Source organism: Daphnia pulicaria, chromosome 1, assembly GCF_021234035.1.
Source record: "Daphnia pulicaria isolate SC F1-1A chromosome 1, SC_F0-13Bv2, whole genome shotgun sequence".
Lineage (NCBI taxonomy): Eukaryota > Metazoa > Arthropoda > Branchiopoda > Diplostraca > Daphniidae > Daphnia > Daphnia pulicaria.
The window spans coordinates 8,845,874-8,864,999 of record NC_060913.1 but is presented as its reverse complement, the minus strand read 5'-3'; the positions used below and the strand labels follow the sequence as shown (position 1 = coordinate 8,864,999).

The 19,126-nt window shown below is 39.6% G+C and overlaps 4 protein-coding genes across 4 annotated transcripts in view; 2 read left to right on the top strand and 2 right to left on the bottom strand.

The window, feature by feature from the left end:
• The window catches only part of LOC124344997 (verrucotoxin subunit beta-like), a 493,626-nt gene that overhangs the window by 183,387 nt on the left and 291,113 nt on the right, over positions 1–19,126 (bottom strand). The gene's annotated exons all lie outside the window — the stretch shown is intronic.
• Positions 1–19,126, bottom strand: part of LOC124345827 (CUB and sushi domain-containing protein 1-like) — a 217,933-nt gene that overhangs the window by 62,234 nt on the left and 136,573 nt on the right. The window lies entirely within an intron of this gene.
• The window catches only part of LOC124344966 (mucin-3A-like), a 322,367-nt gene that overhangs the window by 267,280 nt on the left and 35,961 nt on the right, over positions 1–19,126 (top strand). The window lies entirely within an intron of this gene.
• Positions 1–19,126, top strand: part of LOC124344631 (vascular endothelial growth factor receptor 1-like) — a 50,616-nt gene that overhangs the window by 30,536 nt on the left and 954 nt on the right. The window contains exons 10-15 of the mRNA XM_046798237.1: positions 11,104–11,334; positions 11,428–11,578; positions 11,646–11,713; positions 11,801–11,970; positions 12,035–12,154; positions 12,218–12,347. Of these exons, the coding sequence (XP_046654193.1) occupies positions 11,104–11,334; positions 11,428–11,578; positions 11,646–11,713; positions 11,801–11,970; positions 12,035–12,154; positions 12,218–12,347 (870 nt within the window). The remainder of the gene's footprint in view (positions 1–11,103; positions 11,335–11,427; positions 11,579–11,645; positions 11,714–11,800; positions 11,971–12,034; positions 12,155–12,217; positions 12,348–19,126) is intronic.

The window sequence follows — 19,126 nt, the reverse complement described above, 5'->3', positions numbered from 1 at the left end:
ATCATTCCTCAGTCTCAGATGCTTCCTTCTTAGTTCCTGTGCTCCATCCCTCAACCTTGCTCTCTACAAAATCATAAAACAAGACAAATTAACTTTTGACAATCTTCATTCATTTGCAATCAAATAATCAATAGAAAAATCCATGGGTAGGCCACTTCAATGTGCTTCATCTTCGTGAGAACAACCAAAATCCACAAAAAACTGATGTTTTCTTTTCTTGCGAACTAGTTGAAATATTATATTCATTCGCATTCATTCTTAGCACATAAAATATTGAAATATACTTCAACTGAGCATGAAGTAGATTTATCGCAAATAACTCGAAGTGGTTTACTCCGCCAGTGGGTGGGCAGAACTAGGGACGAGGCTTCAGACTTCATAATTATGAAAGAGAAATAAAACTATACATAACCCGTAATAGAATAAAGTGATCCAGGTGATTATTCCATCGCCATCCACTCCTCTCCGCGGTGATGAAGGCGATGCGAAGCAATTTTCAAAAGGACGGAATCCTACAAAAACAGCGAGTAGCGCTTAACAAACGTAAACTTTGTTGGGAACGAAAGACATCCCCAACGGCCGACGACGCGATCCGGCCGTACAATCAAGATTCCGGCCCGTTTACATGATTACGAGCTTCGGGGCCCCCGATAGGTGGCCCCTTGTCACCCGCCTGACTGTATGAATTCCTTTGTGCCCCTTCCCCCCCCCCCTGGTGTCAATGTAATACTCCAGAGGGGGTCGGGCCCTCTCTGTCTTAATCTATTCATTCAACGAGTCAGTCTCGAATACAATCGGTCTTGCAAATCTAAAATCAGTGTCATCTTTAATCATTTCAACTATTCGGTAAGGTAAAAAGTCTGACACACTACTTTCCTGCCGAACATGGTCCTTCGAACCGGAGACATTAATTAAGTCGGACCGGACTTGGTCCCTCGTACTTAATTCTTGTAACCGTCAACTTGTGTGTCCGATTCTAAAGCTTAAAACAAACTGAAACACCATTCGGCAAGAAATTTAATTTGAACCGGGTCCTCTTCGTAAAGGACCCCCTTCTCTCTCTTTCTTACTGTCTAAACTCTAAACTATCCAACAAACTTGAAAGTGAAATTTAGTTAAGTGTATGTACGTGTGCGATTTCAACAAAATCGTCCGACCGCCATCGCCATTTTTTCGGCGAAACCGCATGGCGGCCTGGGGCGTCAGATAATCTGAGCCGCCACACACTTACACACACTCAGCTGTAGCTTCTACTTTGTCATTTCTCTTTCTTTAATTTAAAAGTAAACTCATTCATCTAAAATCTTTTCAATTAAACTTTCTTCTGCAACATTTAACTTAAACTTAAACCTTTGTAATCGTAAATTCCCCTTTTTCTTAAATTTAAGATTCTCTTTTTTTCGTGGACTTCGTTAATCATTCTTCACCAAAACTCTTTCTCACTTGAATTCTTGTGCAAATTAAAAATTATTTCCTTCTGTTCGCCCTCCGCAAACTCGCGGAGCTTTCAGTCGGAAGCTCCTTTTTCTTTTCTATTTTCAAGATTTAGCCAGATCAAAGGAGGAAGAGTAGAGGCTCGCCATCATGGCCTGAAGTCCAGAGAAAGAACGAATTCAGCCAGCGATTACAAGACAAGAACACCAGAGAGAAGAGGAGACACACCGGAAACATTTCCCCTTCTATCGAACAAAATTCAAATTTCCCTTATTTAAATTTCTTGCAACAACTCAAGGAGCTGGCACACCATCTCCAAGAGTAAACTAAACAAACACGTCTTAACAAACAAATCTCGTCAAACCCGTGTGTTAAATTGAGTCAAACACCAACGGAGATAGGCTTTCCAGCCGAACTCCATAACAATCTTTCAAAACAACTTTCCTTTCAGTAGCAAACAGGAACTCAGCTTTCCAAAGGTGAACGAGGGTCGAGCCAAAACTTAGCCGACCACCACTCGCCACGCCGTCTACCGGAAGGAAGGAGAACAGAAAACATTCTGCTCTCCAACACCGCAAGAGGCGCTGCAGTCAAACTTGAAGCAGCCACTCAAGCAATCAACACTCCAACAACACCGCAAGAGGCGCTGCAATCAAAACTTGAATCAGCCCCTCACGCAACCAAAACTCAAACACAGGCTTTGCCCATTCATAAATCAAATAAACTAACTAATCCAACTTTTCTTTCTTCTCAAAACAAACAAGATGACCACTCCAATGAACGAAGCGTCTCGGATGGGCATCATGGCACATATTACGCGCTGGATTAATAAAATCCAGCAATACGACAACGTGCCAATGGACCTCACAGTCTACAATTTAGTTCTGGAAGCTGAGTCCAACTTACGAGACGTATACAAAAAGTTCAAGCGACTCACGGAGACCTGGTGGCAAAGGGTCACCAGAGACTTAAAACAAGCCGGAATGACCCAAGAACAATTCGATACTGAGGTCGACAACCAAACCCAAGTGGAAGTAGAAGTCGAAGTTGCACTCGTTATCGTCAGACGAAAAAGAGAAAAATACAAGAATCTTGTGGCTGCAGAAGAACGAGAGCGGCGGATGGAGGAAGGCCTCGCCAGGATTCGAGACCGGATTGCTCCACAAATTTTCCCAAACAATTCTCAACTAATTAAATCTTCTTGCACATTTAAAGTTTTAGAAGATCCAGTTTCATCCGCCAAACTTCTGCCGCCAGGCTCCAAACTGGAATCAGCGGCCTCTCTCTCTCAGTCGGAAGGGCCAGCTACGTCGCTGGATTCATCCGTCAATCTTCTGCCGCTGGGCTCCAAACAGGAATCAGCGGCCTCTCTCTCTCAGTCGGAAGGGCCAGCTACGTCGCTGGATTCATCCGTCAATCTTCTGCCGCTGGGCTCCAAACAGGAATCAGCGGCCTCTCTCTCTCAGTCGGAAGGGCCAGCTACGTCGCTGGATTCATCCGTCAATCTTCTGCCGCCAGGCTCCAAACTGGAATCAGCGGCCTCTCTCTCTCAGTCGGAAGGGCCAGCTACGTCGCTGGATTCATCCGCCAATCTTCTGCCGCCCGACTCCAAACCGGAGTCAGTGGCTGATCCTTCTTTCTCGGAAAGGCCAGCTTCACCGCTGGATAAAAGGCAATCCTCTCCGAAAGACCCTCAACACGCTGTCCTCTCTCTCCTGAGACGGTCAGCTTCAGAACCGGGAAGACAGCACGACTCAACAAGAAAGAAGACTAAATCAACGCCATCTGTCAAGCCGATCATCCTGGAGACCCAAACCGAACAAAAGAATCCAGATGAAGGGGAGCTACCTTCAGAAGAAGCTCCAGAGGCAGACGACGACAAACAACCAGATTTAACAGCATCACTGGAGGAATTCCGTACCCAAAATTCCCCAACACGAAAACGCTTGGAACGAGTCACACCACTCCGTCTCGACAAAGAATCAGCAAAAGCAGAAAATCTTATCGATCAGCTGCTACGCGTTAAACTTTCAATCCAAGTATCAAACACAAATCTTTCACAACAACTAATCAATGCTTTCGTTCTTGTCGCAGAAGTACGATCTAAAATTCTCCAATTTGTCTGGGATCCTGGTGGCAAAGACACAAATAGAGTCAGCCGACTCTCACTCGGACCCGCATCTGAAACTTCATTGACGCCAACAACGAAACGAAACGACCAACAGGAAGACGAGTTAACGGACAGCAAACGGATCCGGAGCCAGCGAAAGAGCTGCTCCTCAGTATTCACATCATCCGATCCAGCCGTTCTCGAATCTCTTCCGACCAACCAGAAAATGATTCAGCCTACGATCCAGCCATCGATATCGAATCCCATGGAATGGGCTCTAGTGGGGAGTATGTTGGAAATGAAATGGAGTTCCAACAGATGGCTGCAACATCCAGCTGAATTACCTCCAATTCACTCAACTCAACTGTATATATTTATAGGGCCCGACAGGTGGCCCCGTTGTCACCCGCTTGATTGCGCTATTTCTTTGTGCCCTTCCCCCACCTTGGTGTCATTGTGATATTCTGGAGTTGTTCGGGCCCTCTCACTCTTAAGTTACTCTTGAATCAACTCTCCTATCATCACTTGTCAGAGTCAGTCTCACATCATATCTTGTCACGCTCAGTCTTAATACATTAGAATCAGGACACACATCTATCCTCCCGTGTCGTTTAACTCGTCTAATCTAAACACATTCGGTACGTAAGTAGACACGGCTTATTATTCCGAACAAACTTTAGTAATTATTTCAGAATTGAAGAACATCGTCAAGTTACCTAAATGAAATGGCAGTCAAATCTTCCCAGCAGCACCAATTTGATTCAAGTAATCAATCGTAAGAGCGGACTAATGTGGCGGAATAGGGCATATAAATCAATCCATGCCTTTCCTAGGTCAGAGTCACAGCACCATGTGGAATATCGACTCATAGAAAAAAAAATGTTACGTTAAGTCGTAATCGGAATTTTAGATGCGAAAACACAAAAGACGTGGGCTGGTCCAAATTGCATGAACCTTCACAGCTGAACAATGCAAAATAAGAAAATTCCACACACCTCTTCTAACAGCTTTGTCAAGCGGCTCACCAACAATAGTAGAATCAGTATGGAATCAGCCAAGATATTCATGGTAATAAGAGGACTAGATAAGGTTGAGTATTGAAAGAAATGAAAAATGTTTGTAGAAGACGTAATAACTGTAAAAATAATATGCAGAAAAACTACTACCTTGTTAAAAAGCAGATTCCCGGGAGTCCCGCAGACGTTATATTACACTAGCAGATGAAAATGCGATAAGCCTACCGCCGGCAAGCCTATCGCATGTCAGCGACGAATTGAAGACATCTAACGGTAAAAAAAAAAGCTAAATTGAATAGAAGAGACAAATCATCAAATTAAATCATTAAAATCAATAAAACGAATTTGAAAGATGCTTAGGACTAAGGCTTCGCCAATTTTTTTTATCAGCGATGACGTCACCAAATGCTTACCGGTCTAAATGCAGCCTAAAATAAGGATTCGAGATAGATGACTTACTACTTTTTTGGGGAAATTCCAGTCTCTTTGAAGTGAAGATAGTTTTCCAGTCAGCAGGACAGCAGGATCGATCCATGGCCGACTGCTGAGCACTGCCTGAGGAGGTAGACCATGATTCCTGCTCCATCCCTCAACCTTTCTCTCTACAAAATCATAAAACAAGAAAAATTAACTTTTATAAATTCTCATTCATTTTCAATCAAATAATCAAAGGTACAAACCGTAGTAGGCCACTCCAATGTAATTCATCTTCTTGAGGAAAAATAATTCACCGGCACTGATGTTGTCTTCTTCTTCCGAATCCAACAAGTACCAATAATAAAAATATAGAAACCATTAGATAGCTGATAAGACTAGTGCTAGTACTGAAATCCAAAAAGGATACTTTAAAAGAAAAATTCAAGTTCATACGCAGTTCTCCAATATAAAAATAGGGGGAGGTGGAAGGTGATTGATCCCAGACAAACTCTTCTAGTTGAATGTTGTCGTGCCAAGTTTAACCACGACCCGCCAAAAGCGGCCAAAGTGAATGTGCCAGCGCTGCAATCTCCCTTAAGCCTATAAATAAATACAATTGACTACGACGACTGCACTGCTGTTTGTTCTATGACACTGTCGTACAAAGGTTTCCTACCCCCTGGAGAATCCTGGACTCGGGCACTCCTCTAGGTGGTGATGACTTGACGGTAATGAAGGCGATGCCGATCAAGGCAACAGAAAAAGGAAGATATCCTACAAGGACAGCGAATAGCGCTCAACAAGCGTAATGTTTAGTCATTTATTCATAATTGAAGAGCATTGTGAAGTTACCTAAATGAAATGGCAGTCAAATCTTCCCACCAATTAATCCAAGTAATCGTGAGAATGGACTGATGTGGCGAAATTGGGCACATAAATCAATCCGGAGAATCGGCTGCGTACGGCGGTGGTGATGCAATTGTCTAAAGGATACAGATAACATGACTTGCATGAAGTGTTTTATGGCACTTTTTGCAAGTTTGATCACGGAGCCAAATAGAAAAGTAACAATAACATTAAGCCCAGATCTGCACTGGCTTCAAACAATCTCACACGACAGAAACAAATGAGGAAAAGTTACGGAACGAAAATTAAAATATTAGCCAGAGGTGACGAAATCAAATATCGATATAAATGCACCCGGTATAAAGCACGTGTGTGAAAAGAGATGAATGATGGCTTACTTCTTTATGAAAATTCGCCTCTCTCTTTAAAATGAAGATCCTTTTTTCCTGGTTCTCTAAGCGAAAAGCACCGAACGAACGTGATCGATCGATCGCTGGCTGCTGCCACCTGAAGAGGAGGTGGGCCAGACATTTGTTCAAAATTGTAAAACTACCATCTGGATCAAACAAAACATATTAAATAAATTCATACTTTGAATATTAGATTTGAAAACACACTACACATGGGCTGGTCCAAATTGCACGAACCTTCACAATTGAAAAATTCAAAAGAAAAAAGAAAATTCCGCTCACCTCTTCTAACAGCTTTGTCAAAGTTGCCCAGACCTGCAGAGACTGCAAAGTCTTCCACAAAATATGAATTCTTAGTCATCTGATCCAAATTCTGACAGGATACGAACTTACACTGTGTGATGCTCTACACAATGTCAAACTCTTTTTCAAAATGGAAGATAGTTGTTTAGCATTTCGGGTGAAATTGCAAGCCATATGTTGCTATAACTGCAGTGCCTCTCACATTTGTTGCTTGCTGGTAATGAGTCAGAGACAAACAGTGGTATCTTGATAAGTCTTCTTTGATGCTTTTAATCAAGCTGGTTACAGGTCGCCTTCCTTCAGAGAATCAAAAGATTGACCAGGTAGTTTCACATTGAAGTTGCTCGTCAGCAACAAAAGTTTCAGTTGGCAGCCCAGATCCATGGTGATAAGTGATAAGATGACTCAATTAGGTTAAAGTAAAAAGAAGTAAAAGAAAAAACTTGTGTGGAAGAAGTTATATGCAGAAAACCCGAGAAAACCTACCTTGTTATAAAAGCATATTCCCGCTTACGACATTTTCTTGCAAAAGCAGACGATAAGGCAATCACTAGTGAGCCTACTAGGAATGTCACGTCAGGTACGAGCTGGAAGACATCTGACGACAGAAAAAAGAAAAATTGGTTTGAAGAGCCAAACAATTCAGTTAAATCATTAAAATCAATCAAACGAAGTTTAAACGCAAAAAAATTCGTCCTGAAAAGAACAAGGAAAAGCATCAAAATGAGCAAAGGTGCGGCGGAGTGTGGACAGCTCCTGACATCCTGAGGTATGTAGAAGCATTGAGGAAAGAGAAAAGGAACGAAAATAAAAAGGACAAAAGAAAGAAGAAAATGTCACACGGTGTTGGGAACGGCCATCCCCCGTTGGAAAAAAAATAACTAATTTTATGTTATTTTCTGAGTAGGCTGCGTTTTAATATGCTAGCGACGTGACATTTGATAATAATCGCAGACAGGTCACTATAATCCAAGTGTGTTAAAAATCGATTATGGCGACCAATGTGGAAACGGCCCTGTATTTTTAAGTAATTCCTTGTTTGATTTTAAAGCATTTTTATTCATTAAGGTTGAGCAAGAAGTTGACAATAGATGAACAAATAGCCATATTGTAAGAACCATGCATCACATGCCTTGTATAATTTCAACTCTCACTTTAATTTTCGTTTTGAACTAGAGCCGATAGTACAACGCCCTAGAAATTCAAATCACGTTTTCAGCGAAACCGCGATAACAAGTCACGAGGCTTGAGACTAGCAACTCGCTTCATAACGCGTCATTCATACTGCGATCGAGTATGAAACCAAATATTGTTCTACGCCAATTTGTTTGAACAAAACCGACCGTACAGTACCGGTTGATAGTTTAAATTGCGAAAAATGGACAACGGATATTCGCGATATTCGCTAGTTGGAATATGCGGGGATAAGTCAAATAAAGCCCAAAATGATCTTTGTACTCGAAGCTGACCTAATTTAACGAAACGTTCAAACGAACATAAGAAATTTCCTTAACATTCGTTTTTACAATTCTTCATTTCCTTTCCAAATTCCCCACCAACATTAAGCAATGACACTGAGCAACGTTGGCGAAATCAACACATTGACGTTAGAAATATAAAACATAAGTTATAGTTACGATACTACGATAGCCTCACATGAATTATACATTATCATTACCGCAAACTATGCCTTCGATTCTTTGTGGAAATATTTTGTCGTTCTCCATGTGACCCATTTCCGTCATCAGCCACGTGAAAAGAGAACAGCGAGAGATTGCGTGCTTGCAATCTCGAAACCACTTGTCGTTTCCCTCTGATCTGCATAACCCAAAGAGCACAGGACTTCCTCTAACGTGAGGCCTTCAGCATTTCTCGCCGTTCACCTTCAATGTTTCAAAATATTTTTCCGAGCCACCGCCTTTGTTCACTAGCCGAGAGCGTTCAAGCAAAAGAGGATAACTCTAGTGCGCTGTAGACGTTTGCGAGTGTAACATTTTACGCTAATTTCCTGACCCGAAATAGAAATTGAATAATTGCTCGTCGTTTTCAATTGAAACTATTCAACAATTGAAATTTGTGTTTAGCGTTTGGACACGGTGGGGCTGCAATTCCCTGCATTAAGTGGACAATGTGCGACATTTATTCAACTAGACGGGCGCTAATGCTTGGAGTTTTGTTTTCTTTTTGGGCCATTCAGATCGTTCAATCTGATGCTTTTAGAAATTTACGAATAGGGCCTACTCCCCGAAGTAGAAAAAGACGAACAAATCAATGAAGAAGGAACAACCTTGACACTCACTTGCATCGGCGATGATTTAGATCAATTTACAAAAGATTTAGCCGAGAAAATAAAATGGAATCTTCCACAATCTGATGAGGTGCTATAAATGAGCTCGATATAAACTATTTGATTTTGATTGTCTTCACCCGTTACCGTGTTTTATTTATAGCCGGAAGTGGAAGGGGGAGTGGACTTAAATCGACAAACAATAAAAAATCGACTGAACATAACAACTTTTGGCAATAAAACGCACGGGTTTTCGAAGATGACTTTAATCAACCTAGATGTCGAAGACACGGGCAATTACCGGTGCGAAGGACATATTCGTTTGCTGGGTCAAGACCGATTCGTTTACGTCTCTAGTGGGTAATTTTTTGATTAGCGTTTACTATAAGTTTTCAGCATTACACGACTCGACGTTGAAATAATTTGTTTTTCGCATTCAGGTACCAGATCTTTATTTTCTTTTACATTTTTAAATCATTTGGCTAATGACTTGGCAAAAAACCAACTCAATAACGACAATAGTCGCACCATCTCCTTCGTTACAACTCATCCGAACGTCAGCATTTCGATTTTTAAGCAAGGGATGGAACCGAATCCGTACCTCGAGGTATTTGGAAATCATAACATAAAAGAAAACATGAAAGAAGGCATGGCAATATGACACTAATAAACTTTTGCAAATCGTGTCGCTTACAAGGTTTGGAATTCCTCAAACAAAAATTCGAGATGGTCGTTCGATCCTAGAAATGGATTGACGTTGAAGAATCCAACCATTTTCGACTCGGCATATTATTTTGTTTTCGGACGTTTGCCCTTTGTTAACGGAAAACCCGTTAACATAACACATCAAGATTTCGAACCCGGAATGAAAGAGATGATTCGTGGAATCTTCCCAGTGGATCGGATCGAAGCTATTCAAGTGCAACCCTATTCTTTCGTTGTGCCAGGCAATAAAAATTGAAACATTACCCTCGTCAACTTGTCAAAATTGAATGTGATTATGCAACTAGGGATCGAAGTTGAGAGATTGGGAGCACCTAATGATCCAGTGGAAGGATCCAACGTCACCCTAATCTGCACTTCTTTCTCAGAATCCTCAGTTCTCAGGTTCAAAATATACCCTTCGTTAATGATATCCACAGTCATCGAGATAATAGATCCACCGACATGGTTCTATTACGCAAATCGGAATGAGACATGGCACGAGTTATCAAAAAATTTCTTAAAGGAACCAAACGCAGGCATTTTAACACTATGCATACTATAAGAAACTTGAAATTGATTTTGACATTCTTTCAATTTTTGCAAATGTCACCTGTCGTCGCAGATATTAGAAACGAAATTGAAGAGACGCCAGACGGATTTTACAAGAGAAAATTGCACTTGAACAACGTAACTCTAAACACTTCATACACGAAATTAAAATGCGCGTACGGCGGAGACAATTCGACAGTCAAAGAAATTTCTTTCACTATTAAAGGTGAGAATTTGATGAATTGAACTAATATAAGTATTCAAATCGCATTCTTTTTTAACAAAAGTAACGGATTTCTTTTCGTTTAATAGAAATAGACAACGACCCAGTGTCTAATTTAATTGCCCTGGAAAAAGGAGTCGGCCAAAATTTGATCTGCAACCGACTGTCACAACATGTTCAAATTCATTGGCTCAAGGTGAAATCTTTCATTATTCTCCTCAACGGTATTTTCTGATTGGAAATTCTATTATATCTATTCTAACATCTAGGATGGCATGGCAAACTCCGACAAAGTCTACGAAAACGAAACCACGTCTGTTGTGCAACTGCAAGGAAAAGAAAACGAAAGAGGAACCTACGAATGTCGATGGAAAAACAGCAAAGGAGAGCAGAGAAACAAGAACTTCACAGTCAACCTCGACTCCAGTTTAAAAAATAACGAAAAAGATACAAGCGCCATCATCGTGTCTGCATCTTTAATCGGATTACTTGCAGTCGCAGTGGGAATCGGAATTAAAGTTTATCTCGACAAAGTAAAAGATTTTACTAATACTAATTAAGAAACACTTCATCACCATTAAACTCAAACATTTTTAAAGAGAAACGTGGAAAAACAACTTGATAAAATGTTGAATGGAGATCCGAGTAAAATCGACCCGGATGTGCCAATGGAATATCAAACGGAATTCCTGCCCTACAATAAGAAATGGGAATTCCCAAGGAAACGACTCAGACTCGGTTTGTTATTCTTTGGCATTTTTCATTTAATTAACGGAAAATGTAATTAAAAATTATATTTGAAGGTCAAGAATTGGGATCCGGTTGTTTCGGTCGAGTTGTCAAAGCCGAGGCTGTGGGCATCAAAGGCTCTGAGGAAACTGTGACAACAGTGGCCGTCAAAATGATCAAACTGACAGCCAAGTCTAACGACGCACTCGAAGCTCTCATCGGCGAATTAAAAATTATGATCTATTTGGGGTCGCACTTGAATGTCGTCAATTTTATAGGGGCCTGCACCAAAACCACTGTCAAAGGTCCGACAGCATTAATATTTACAAAGATGAAATTTTTAAAAATAAGATGCCTAATTTTAAAATAACTCTGATTTTGTTACGAAATTTTTATAGAAGAAATTCTGGTTATAATTGATTATTGCCGTTTCGGCAATTTAAAGTCGTTTTTGTTTGAAAACCCGGACAAGTTCGTCAACGAGTTGAACGGAATCGGTACAACATTACCTGCTTGGAACGTAACAGCGACAACCAGCAGCACTCAGCAGTAATAAAAAATTGAAATTAATTAAAATTATTCTTCTTAATAACTCTTTTCATTTTCATTTGGTTAGTCAACCATCTTCAAAAGATGTCAAACAAAACTTTCAATCCATAGTCAATAAAGTTTTGAAATGTCAACGTGAGTTAACACAGAGAATAATTCTCTTAAAATTAAAGATAATTTCTTTTAAATAATAAAAAAAAACATCTTTTTTTATTTTAACAGCTGGGGAGTTGGCCAATGAAACTGGTAAACCACGCGAAATAGGACAAACTACTAGAAAAAACGGAACAAATTCGAACGCAGCAACTGCCAATCAAATAATTATCACGAGCGACTTGATTTCCTGGGCGTTGCAAATTGCTCGAGGCATGGAATTCATGGCCGAAAAAAATGTATAAGATACAGTCTCATATCAAACGCAATAAATAGATTTGAAAATGTCCCCTACCCTAACAGGTTCTGCACGGTGATTTGGCCGCCCGCAATGTCCTTTTGGCCGATCACGGAGTCGTCAAAGTGGCCGATTTCGGAATGGCCAGGAAAATGAAGAATCACGATTACAAGAAAAAAGGAGATGTAAGCAAGTCTCGATAACAACCAAAGCTGCTTCGTACTAATTTTATCTCTTAATAATGACAGGAGTTGATGCCAGTCAAGTGGATGGCCATCGAGTCCCTAACGGATAAAATCTTTTCCAGCCAATCGGATGTCTGGTCCTACGGGATTCTCTTGTGGGAAATCTTTTCCCTCGGCAAAGTCCCATATCCAGGTGGGAAATAAATCAATTGAAATTGCCATGTAAATGAATTGCTAGCGTTAATTAATTCCACGTTTAATTTTTACAGGAATCGATTACGGTTTGGCACTTGTAACAGCCATTCAAAATGGACACCGAATGGAAAAACCGAATTTTGCACCTGATTTCTTCGGGGAAATTATGAAAAGCTGTTGGAAAAAAGACCAGAAAGAGAGGCCAACTTTTCTTCAATTGGCCGAGGCAATTGAAGAATACATCGAGTCACTCGTCAGCATCGATTATTTAAATATCAATTAGCCAAAAAATGAAATTTAAGTTCTCAATACTATATCGTTTAGAATTCTTAAATTATTTAACGAAGCAGTGCAAACGTAACTAATTGAAATTATTTCCTTCCCAACCTCCGACCATACAGGAATACATAATAAAATATATTATGCGCATATATCGACATCTCTCTCCCTAATGAAATAATCACGAATGTTCCTTTCCAACGTCAAACTAATCAAAAATCAATAAATGTAGTTCAATATCCCAGACAAATGAGTGGCATACGTCTATCCATTGTAAAAGTGTAAACTTTAATAATCGATCGTAATGAAAGAGGATCAAAGTTCTTATATTAGGGTCTTGAGTGTATCCTTGACAGGTGAGAATAGTTACTACCAGCAAAATTGTCATACAATTATCTGGATGCAGATAATAGCCTACGATGCCTGTACTGCATTTGCTCACGGCGGAAATGGAAGTGACTCTTTCAACACTTTTCAGGAACCACAAATAATGCTGAAACTAAACTACCTATTGCCTTTGCCTTGAACGTTTTGACTGAATTATTATCTTGAGTAATCCAATCAATTTGAAACACCACGAGTGAAAAATAAAATCGTCGTTGAAAGATCGACTCGATTCATTTTCATCCATCACCACGTTATTCAAAGTCCACAAGCCCATTTAGAGTGGCAAAGATCCCACCCAAATCAAATCGCTTAACTGTTCAGGAAGAGGAGAGGAAAGTGTCAAAATTGCGCATTTTGACCGAGAGGCCTGTCATCATGAAACCACAAATTTACAAGGAATTTCAAAAATAAAAATACCAGCAAGAAATGTAACTTGACTGGGAAGTGAAGAAAAGACTGTAAAGAAAGTGGCCAATGCTAACTGACTAATGGCTCATATTAGCAAAGACATCACAATTAACCAAAGAAAGTAACGTCCCACAAAATCGCATGGAAAATGACCAGCAATTATTGACTTCTAAAAATAAAGATAGAAAAGCAAGCTTATCAGCTCGCCGCGAAGGGATAGTCGTAAGCCAATTGAAAACTGTCTTAAATGAAAAATTCAGGGCCTATTGTTCAGTCGGATTTTTTGCTAAATGCCTTCCCAATTTTTCAGAATTTTTCTTAAAATTCGATGTTTTTTCTCTGAAATTTTGTGAAAAAAAAAATTCTATCGAAAAAATTTTTGATTTGTTTGAGTCATGGTTAACAAAGGGCATGGGTCAAAACAATATTTTTATTCTAAAAAAAAGTAAATCTTTAATGAGACTTGAACCATGGCCCTCTTCATTATCATGCCAGCGCTATAACCAAAAATCTATTTTTCGTCTTTTAATTCGATCCATTATCAAATGAAACTGATTGTTGTGCGTCAGTGTCGTGTTTTTTTTTTGGAAAATTTTCTTCGCGATATTTCGTCAGTTCTGAATATAAACTACAGATACCCTAACCCATTCACGTCGATGTTAACGGTAAACGATATTGGTGGAAGGCGGACTTGAACCAGCCATCTTCGCCACACGAATTTAAATTCATAGCACTACAACGACAACTAATTCGGTTAACCAGCCTTTTTGCAAGAGCAAAATGGTTTCCGGCGATATATATTTGCAGGATAGAGGGTTTTCACGCATAGCCTCCAGCGGTAAATTTGCACGACAGAGGTGCACTTTTATCAAATCAAATATTGTGTCATCACCGCGTTGCTATGGACATCTGGTGGTGATTTATTTTGACCTAAAGTAAAAAGTTGCAGTCGCAACCACCAGATGTCACTAGTCGTAAAACAATTATTCTATCCGTTTTTCATTAATTACGGGAAAACTAATTAAGTAAATGAAATAATTTTTGTTCTGGTCGTGCCGCATATTTTTTGTGTAATTTTTAAGACCAAAAAATCCGAAATCTATCTTGAAACGTCAGAGCTATGGAGCGTTACAGACAGACATACAAAGTGACATGGCTTTTTTTTTCTGCGTATACGATTATTAGCTTCGCCCTTCGGGCTCGCAATAAGAGGTAGGGGAGGGCATTTGTCCGCCTTTGGAACACCATAAAAATTCTGAATGATTTGTACGGGGGGAAATGGCCCATTGAAAAAAAGCCTCGAACAACCTACCTTGTTAAAATCATATTCCCGCCAGCGACGTTGACTTGCTATAGCAGACGATACTCGCCATCTCACGTCGGCCCGGACGAACACGAAGACATCTGACGATAGAAAAAAGTATTTTAGTTTTTAGTGTTAGATTCAAATCACAGTTATTGCATTCACTAAACGAAACGAAAACGAAACCAACTTTTATTTTGGATTTTACACCCAACAACAACTTGTTTGCTTTCACAATGAAATACTTCCTCCTACGAAAAATTTAACGTACTACGGTTATACGTACTACGGTTTGATGCTAATTAATTAATTTACTAACGTACTACGGTTTGATGAAGTATATCTGTTGATCTCATACCAGGTTATCTCGATGCCTAATCCTGACGAACGTTATTCTTCCTATAGGTAGCCAAAGAGAATAAACGGGAAAACAATTAAATATTTTTAATGATGCGCCTTAAATATCTAATACATAGTTTATACTTAAAGCACAGCTACAAAATCGAAGCTTTCACCATTTCAAACTATAGTTTGAAAAGAAAGCGACATAATTTGAACTCTCTGGTATTGAATTTGTTTCTTGTACTGTAAAATCCAACACTTTTACTGTTATTTTGTTAGAAAACAATGGGCCATGCTTTCCGTTAAAAAATAATTAAAAAATCCTATTAATCGAATCGAATTTTCTTCTACCTACTAGCGAGATTAAATACCAGAAGGCAATTCACAGACAATACTAGGAATCACGCTAATAATAATAAATTCCGGGAAAGAAATTTTCTAACCAAATCTGTCAAGAAGTAGTGGGAGATGTTATCAACAGTTGTGCACTTTCACCCGAAGTGGAAATGTAACATCTAGACACAGCTGCGGTCTCGAAACCACTTCTCGTTTTCTCTAATCTGCATAACCTGTAGGGCCCACAGGCACGCACAACTCCCTAGTCCCTACAACGTGAGGACGAACATGCGACTTCAGCATGTCGCCATGGAAAATCCCGATCACCTTTTGGAGCCACCGATTTTCTCTCTCCTTTTTTGTTCACTAGCCGAGAGGCGAGAACGTTCAAGAAAGTACGCAGCAGTAGACGTTGGCGAGTGGAACAACGCTGACTGTTTTTGAGACCGAAATATTAAATCAATAATTAATTATTCGTCGTTTGTTTCATCCAAACTATTTTCAACAATTTGAAGCTGCTTCAATTCCCTGCATTAAGTTGACAATGTGTGACACTTATTCAACGAGACGGGCGCTGATGACAATGTGTCTGACAATGGCGCTGATGCTCGGACTTTGGTTTTCTTTTTGGGCCATTCACATCGTTCAATCTGGTGCTGACGAAGAATTACGAATACTCCCCAAAGTAGAAAAGGACGAGCAGGTGAATGAAGAAGGATCAACCTTGACACTCAATTGCATCGACGAAGATGTCGATGCAACTTTTATTGCAACTTTTATTGATTCAACCGATCCAAAATGGATACTTCCACCCCAAATTCAGGTGATAGAAATTACTACGATAAACTTTTCAATTTTGAATGTCGTCACTCGTATCCGTGTTTTCTCTAGTGGGAAGATTTTGGTTGGGAAGGAGGAGATCGACTGAACATAACAACTTTCAGAAACAAAACGCACCGGATTTCGACGATGACTTTAATTGACCTACAAGTCGAAGACACGGGCTATTACACATGCGAAGGATCTTCATACGATCGAAATCGATTCGTTTATGTCTCCAGTGGGTTTTTTTTTTATTAGCGTTTATTCAAAACTTATAGATAGCATTACGACTTGACGTTAAAATTTGTTTTTCGCATTCAGGTACCGAAACACTTATTAAGAAGTTGGCTAATCAGATGTTAGGAAACGCAGTAGAATACGGCAACACTTGCACCATCTGTTTCATTACAACTCATCCGAACGTCAGCATTTCAATTTTCAAGCGTGGCATGGAACGGGATACGTTCCTCGAGGTATTTGGAAATCATAACATAAAAGAAAACATGAAAGAAGACACGGCAATATGACACTAACAAACTTTTGCAAATCGTGTCGCCAAATACAAGGTTTGGAATTCCTCAAATGAAAATTCGAGATGGTCGTTCGATCCTAGAAATGGATTGACGTTGAAGAATCCAACCGTTTTCGACTCGGCAAGATATTATATTTTTGGCCATTTGCCCTTTGTTAACGGAAAACCCGTTAACATTCAACACAACGATACCGATATAGAAGAGATAAAACGCAATCTCTTCCCAGTGGATCGGATCGACGCTATCGACGGGATCCAATTTCATTTTACTGTACCAGGCAATAAAAATTGTGACATTACCCACGTAAACTTGACAAAATTGAATGCGATTGTGCAATAACTAGGAATCGAAGTTGAGAGATTGGGAGCACCTGATGATCCAGTGGAAGGATCCAACGTCATTTTAATCTGCACTTCTTACTGGAGTCCACCAACATGGTTCTATTACGCAATTGGGAATGCAACATGGAACAGATTTTCAGAAGATTTTTTAAAGGAAGCAAACGCAGGCATTTTAACACTATTCATACTACAAGAAAATTGACGTTGATTCTTGCATTGCTTTTTATTTGCAAATCGCATTTATCGTCGCAGATATTCGAAACGAAATTGAAGAGACGCCAGACGGATTATACAAAAGAAAATTGCACTTGATCAACGTAGCCATAAACACTCCGTACACGAAATTCAAATGCGCGCATAGCTTTGACAATTCGATAGTCAAAGAAATTTCTTTCACAATTAAAGGTTTGATGAATTAAAATAATAAAAGATACCAAGTACTATGCAAATCAGTTTTATTTTAATAAACAATACTAACTAATTTCTTTTGATTTAATAGAATTAGACAACGACCCATTGTCTAATTCAATTATCCTGGAAAAAGGAGTCGGCCAAAATTTGATCTGCAACCGTTGGTCGCAAAATATTCCCATTCATTGGCTCAAGGTGAAATCTTTCCTTATTCTTCTCAACGGTATTGTCAGGCTGTTAATTCAATTGACACTACTGTAAAACATTTAGGATGGCGTGCACTACTACAACTCCGTCTACAAAAACGGAACCACGTCCATTGTGCAACTTCAAGGAAATGAAACGGAGAGGGGAACCTACGAATGTCGATGGAAAAACAGCAAAGGAGAACCGAGAAACAAAAAATTCACAGTCAACTTCAACCCCCGTTTCGAAAAGGACGAAAAAGATACAATAAGATACATACAAAAAGATACAAACACCGTCATCTTCATATCAGCATCTTTCATCGGATTACTTGCAGTCGCAGTGGGAATCGGAATTAAATTTTATCTCGACAAAGTAAAAGAGTTTTACAGATACTAATTAAGAAGCACTTCATCGCCATTAAACTCAAATAATTTAAAAGAAAAATGTAGAAAAACAACTCGAAAAAATGCTTAACGGAGATCCGAATAGAATCGACCCAGATGTGCCAATGGAATATCAAACGGAATTCCTGCCCTACGATAAGAAATGGGAATTCCCAAAGAAACGGCTCAGACTCGGTTGGTTGCTCGTCGATCGTGTTTTCTTTTTTAAAATAAGAACATGTAGAATAGAAGTAAATTGAATTTAAAGGTCAAGAACTGGGCTCCGGTTGTTTCGGTCGAGTTGTCAAAGCTGAGGCTGTGGGCATCAAAGACTCTGAGGAAACAGTGACAACAGTCGCCGTTAAAATGATCAAACCGACGGCCAAATCTCAAGATGCACTCGACGCTCTCATAAGGGAATTAAAGATCATGATTTATTTAGGATCGCACTTAAATGTCGTCAATTTAATGGGCGCCTGCACCAAAACTATGATCAAAGGTAAAATCACCAGCATTTAACAGGTGAACCAAAATAATTAAATTAGATAAAAAAAAACTTGTTTGTCACTTGCAGAAGAAATTCTGGTCATCATCGACTTCTGCCAATTCGGCAATTTAAAATCTTATTTAATTGAACACCGGGACAAATTCATCAACCAGATAACGGCATTAGGTAATTTGCTACCCGAAGACGAAACGGTGGAAATCAACACACCATCAGCTAAGTAATAAATATGGATGAAACAGTGAACAACAATTATTATTCTACTCCTTTCTCTATATTAAAAGTCGTTCAGTTTCACATGATTTTACCGAGCATCCGCTGTCTGTTGTTGACAACGAAGATCCCTCGGAAGATCCGGGACGTGAGTTTACACTGAAATTCATTCACTTCCGCGTCACATTCACATGACTTTTGTCGTTTCAAAAGTTGAAGGGGCGGAAAATCATGTTGAGAATCAGGCTCCCGAATCAAAACGGGTCGGTAATAACGCTGAAGAATCGAATGCAACAGCCAACCATATAATCAAAACGAGCGACTT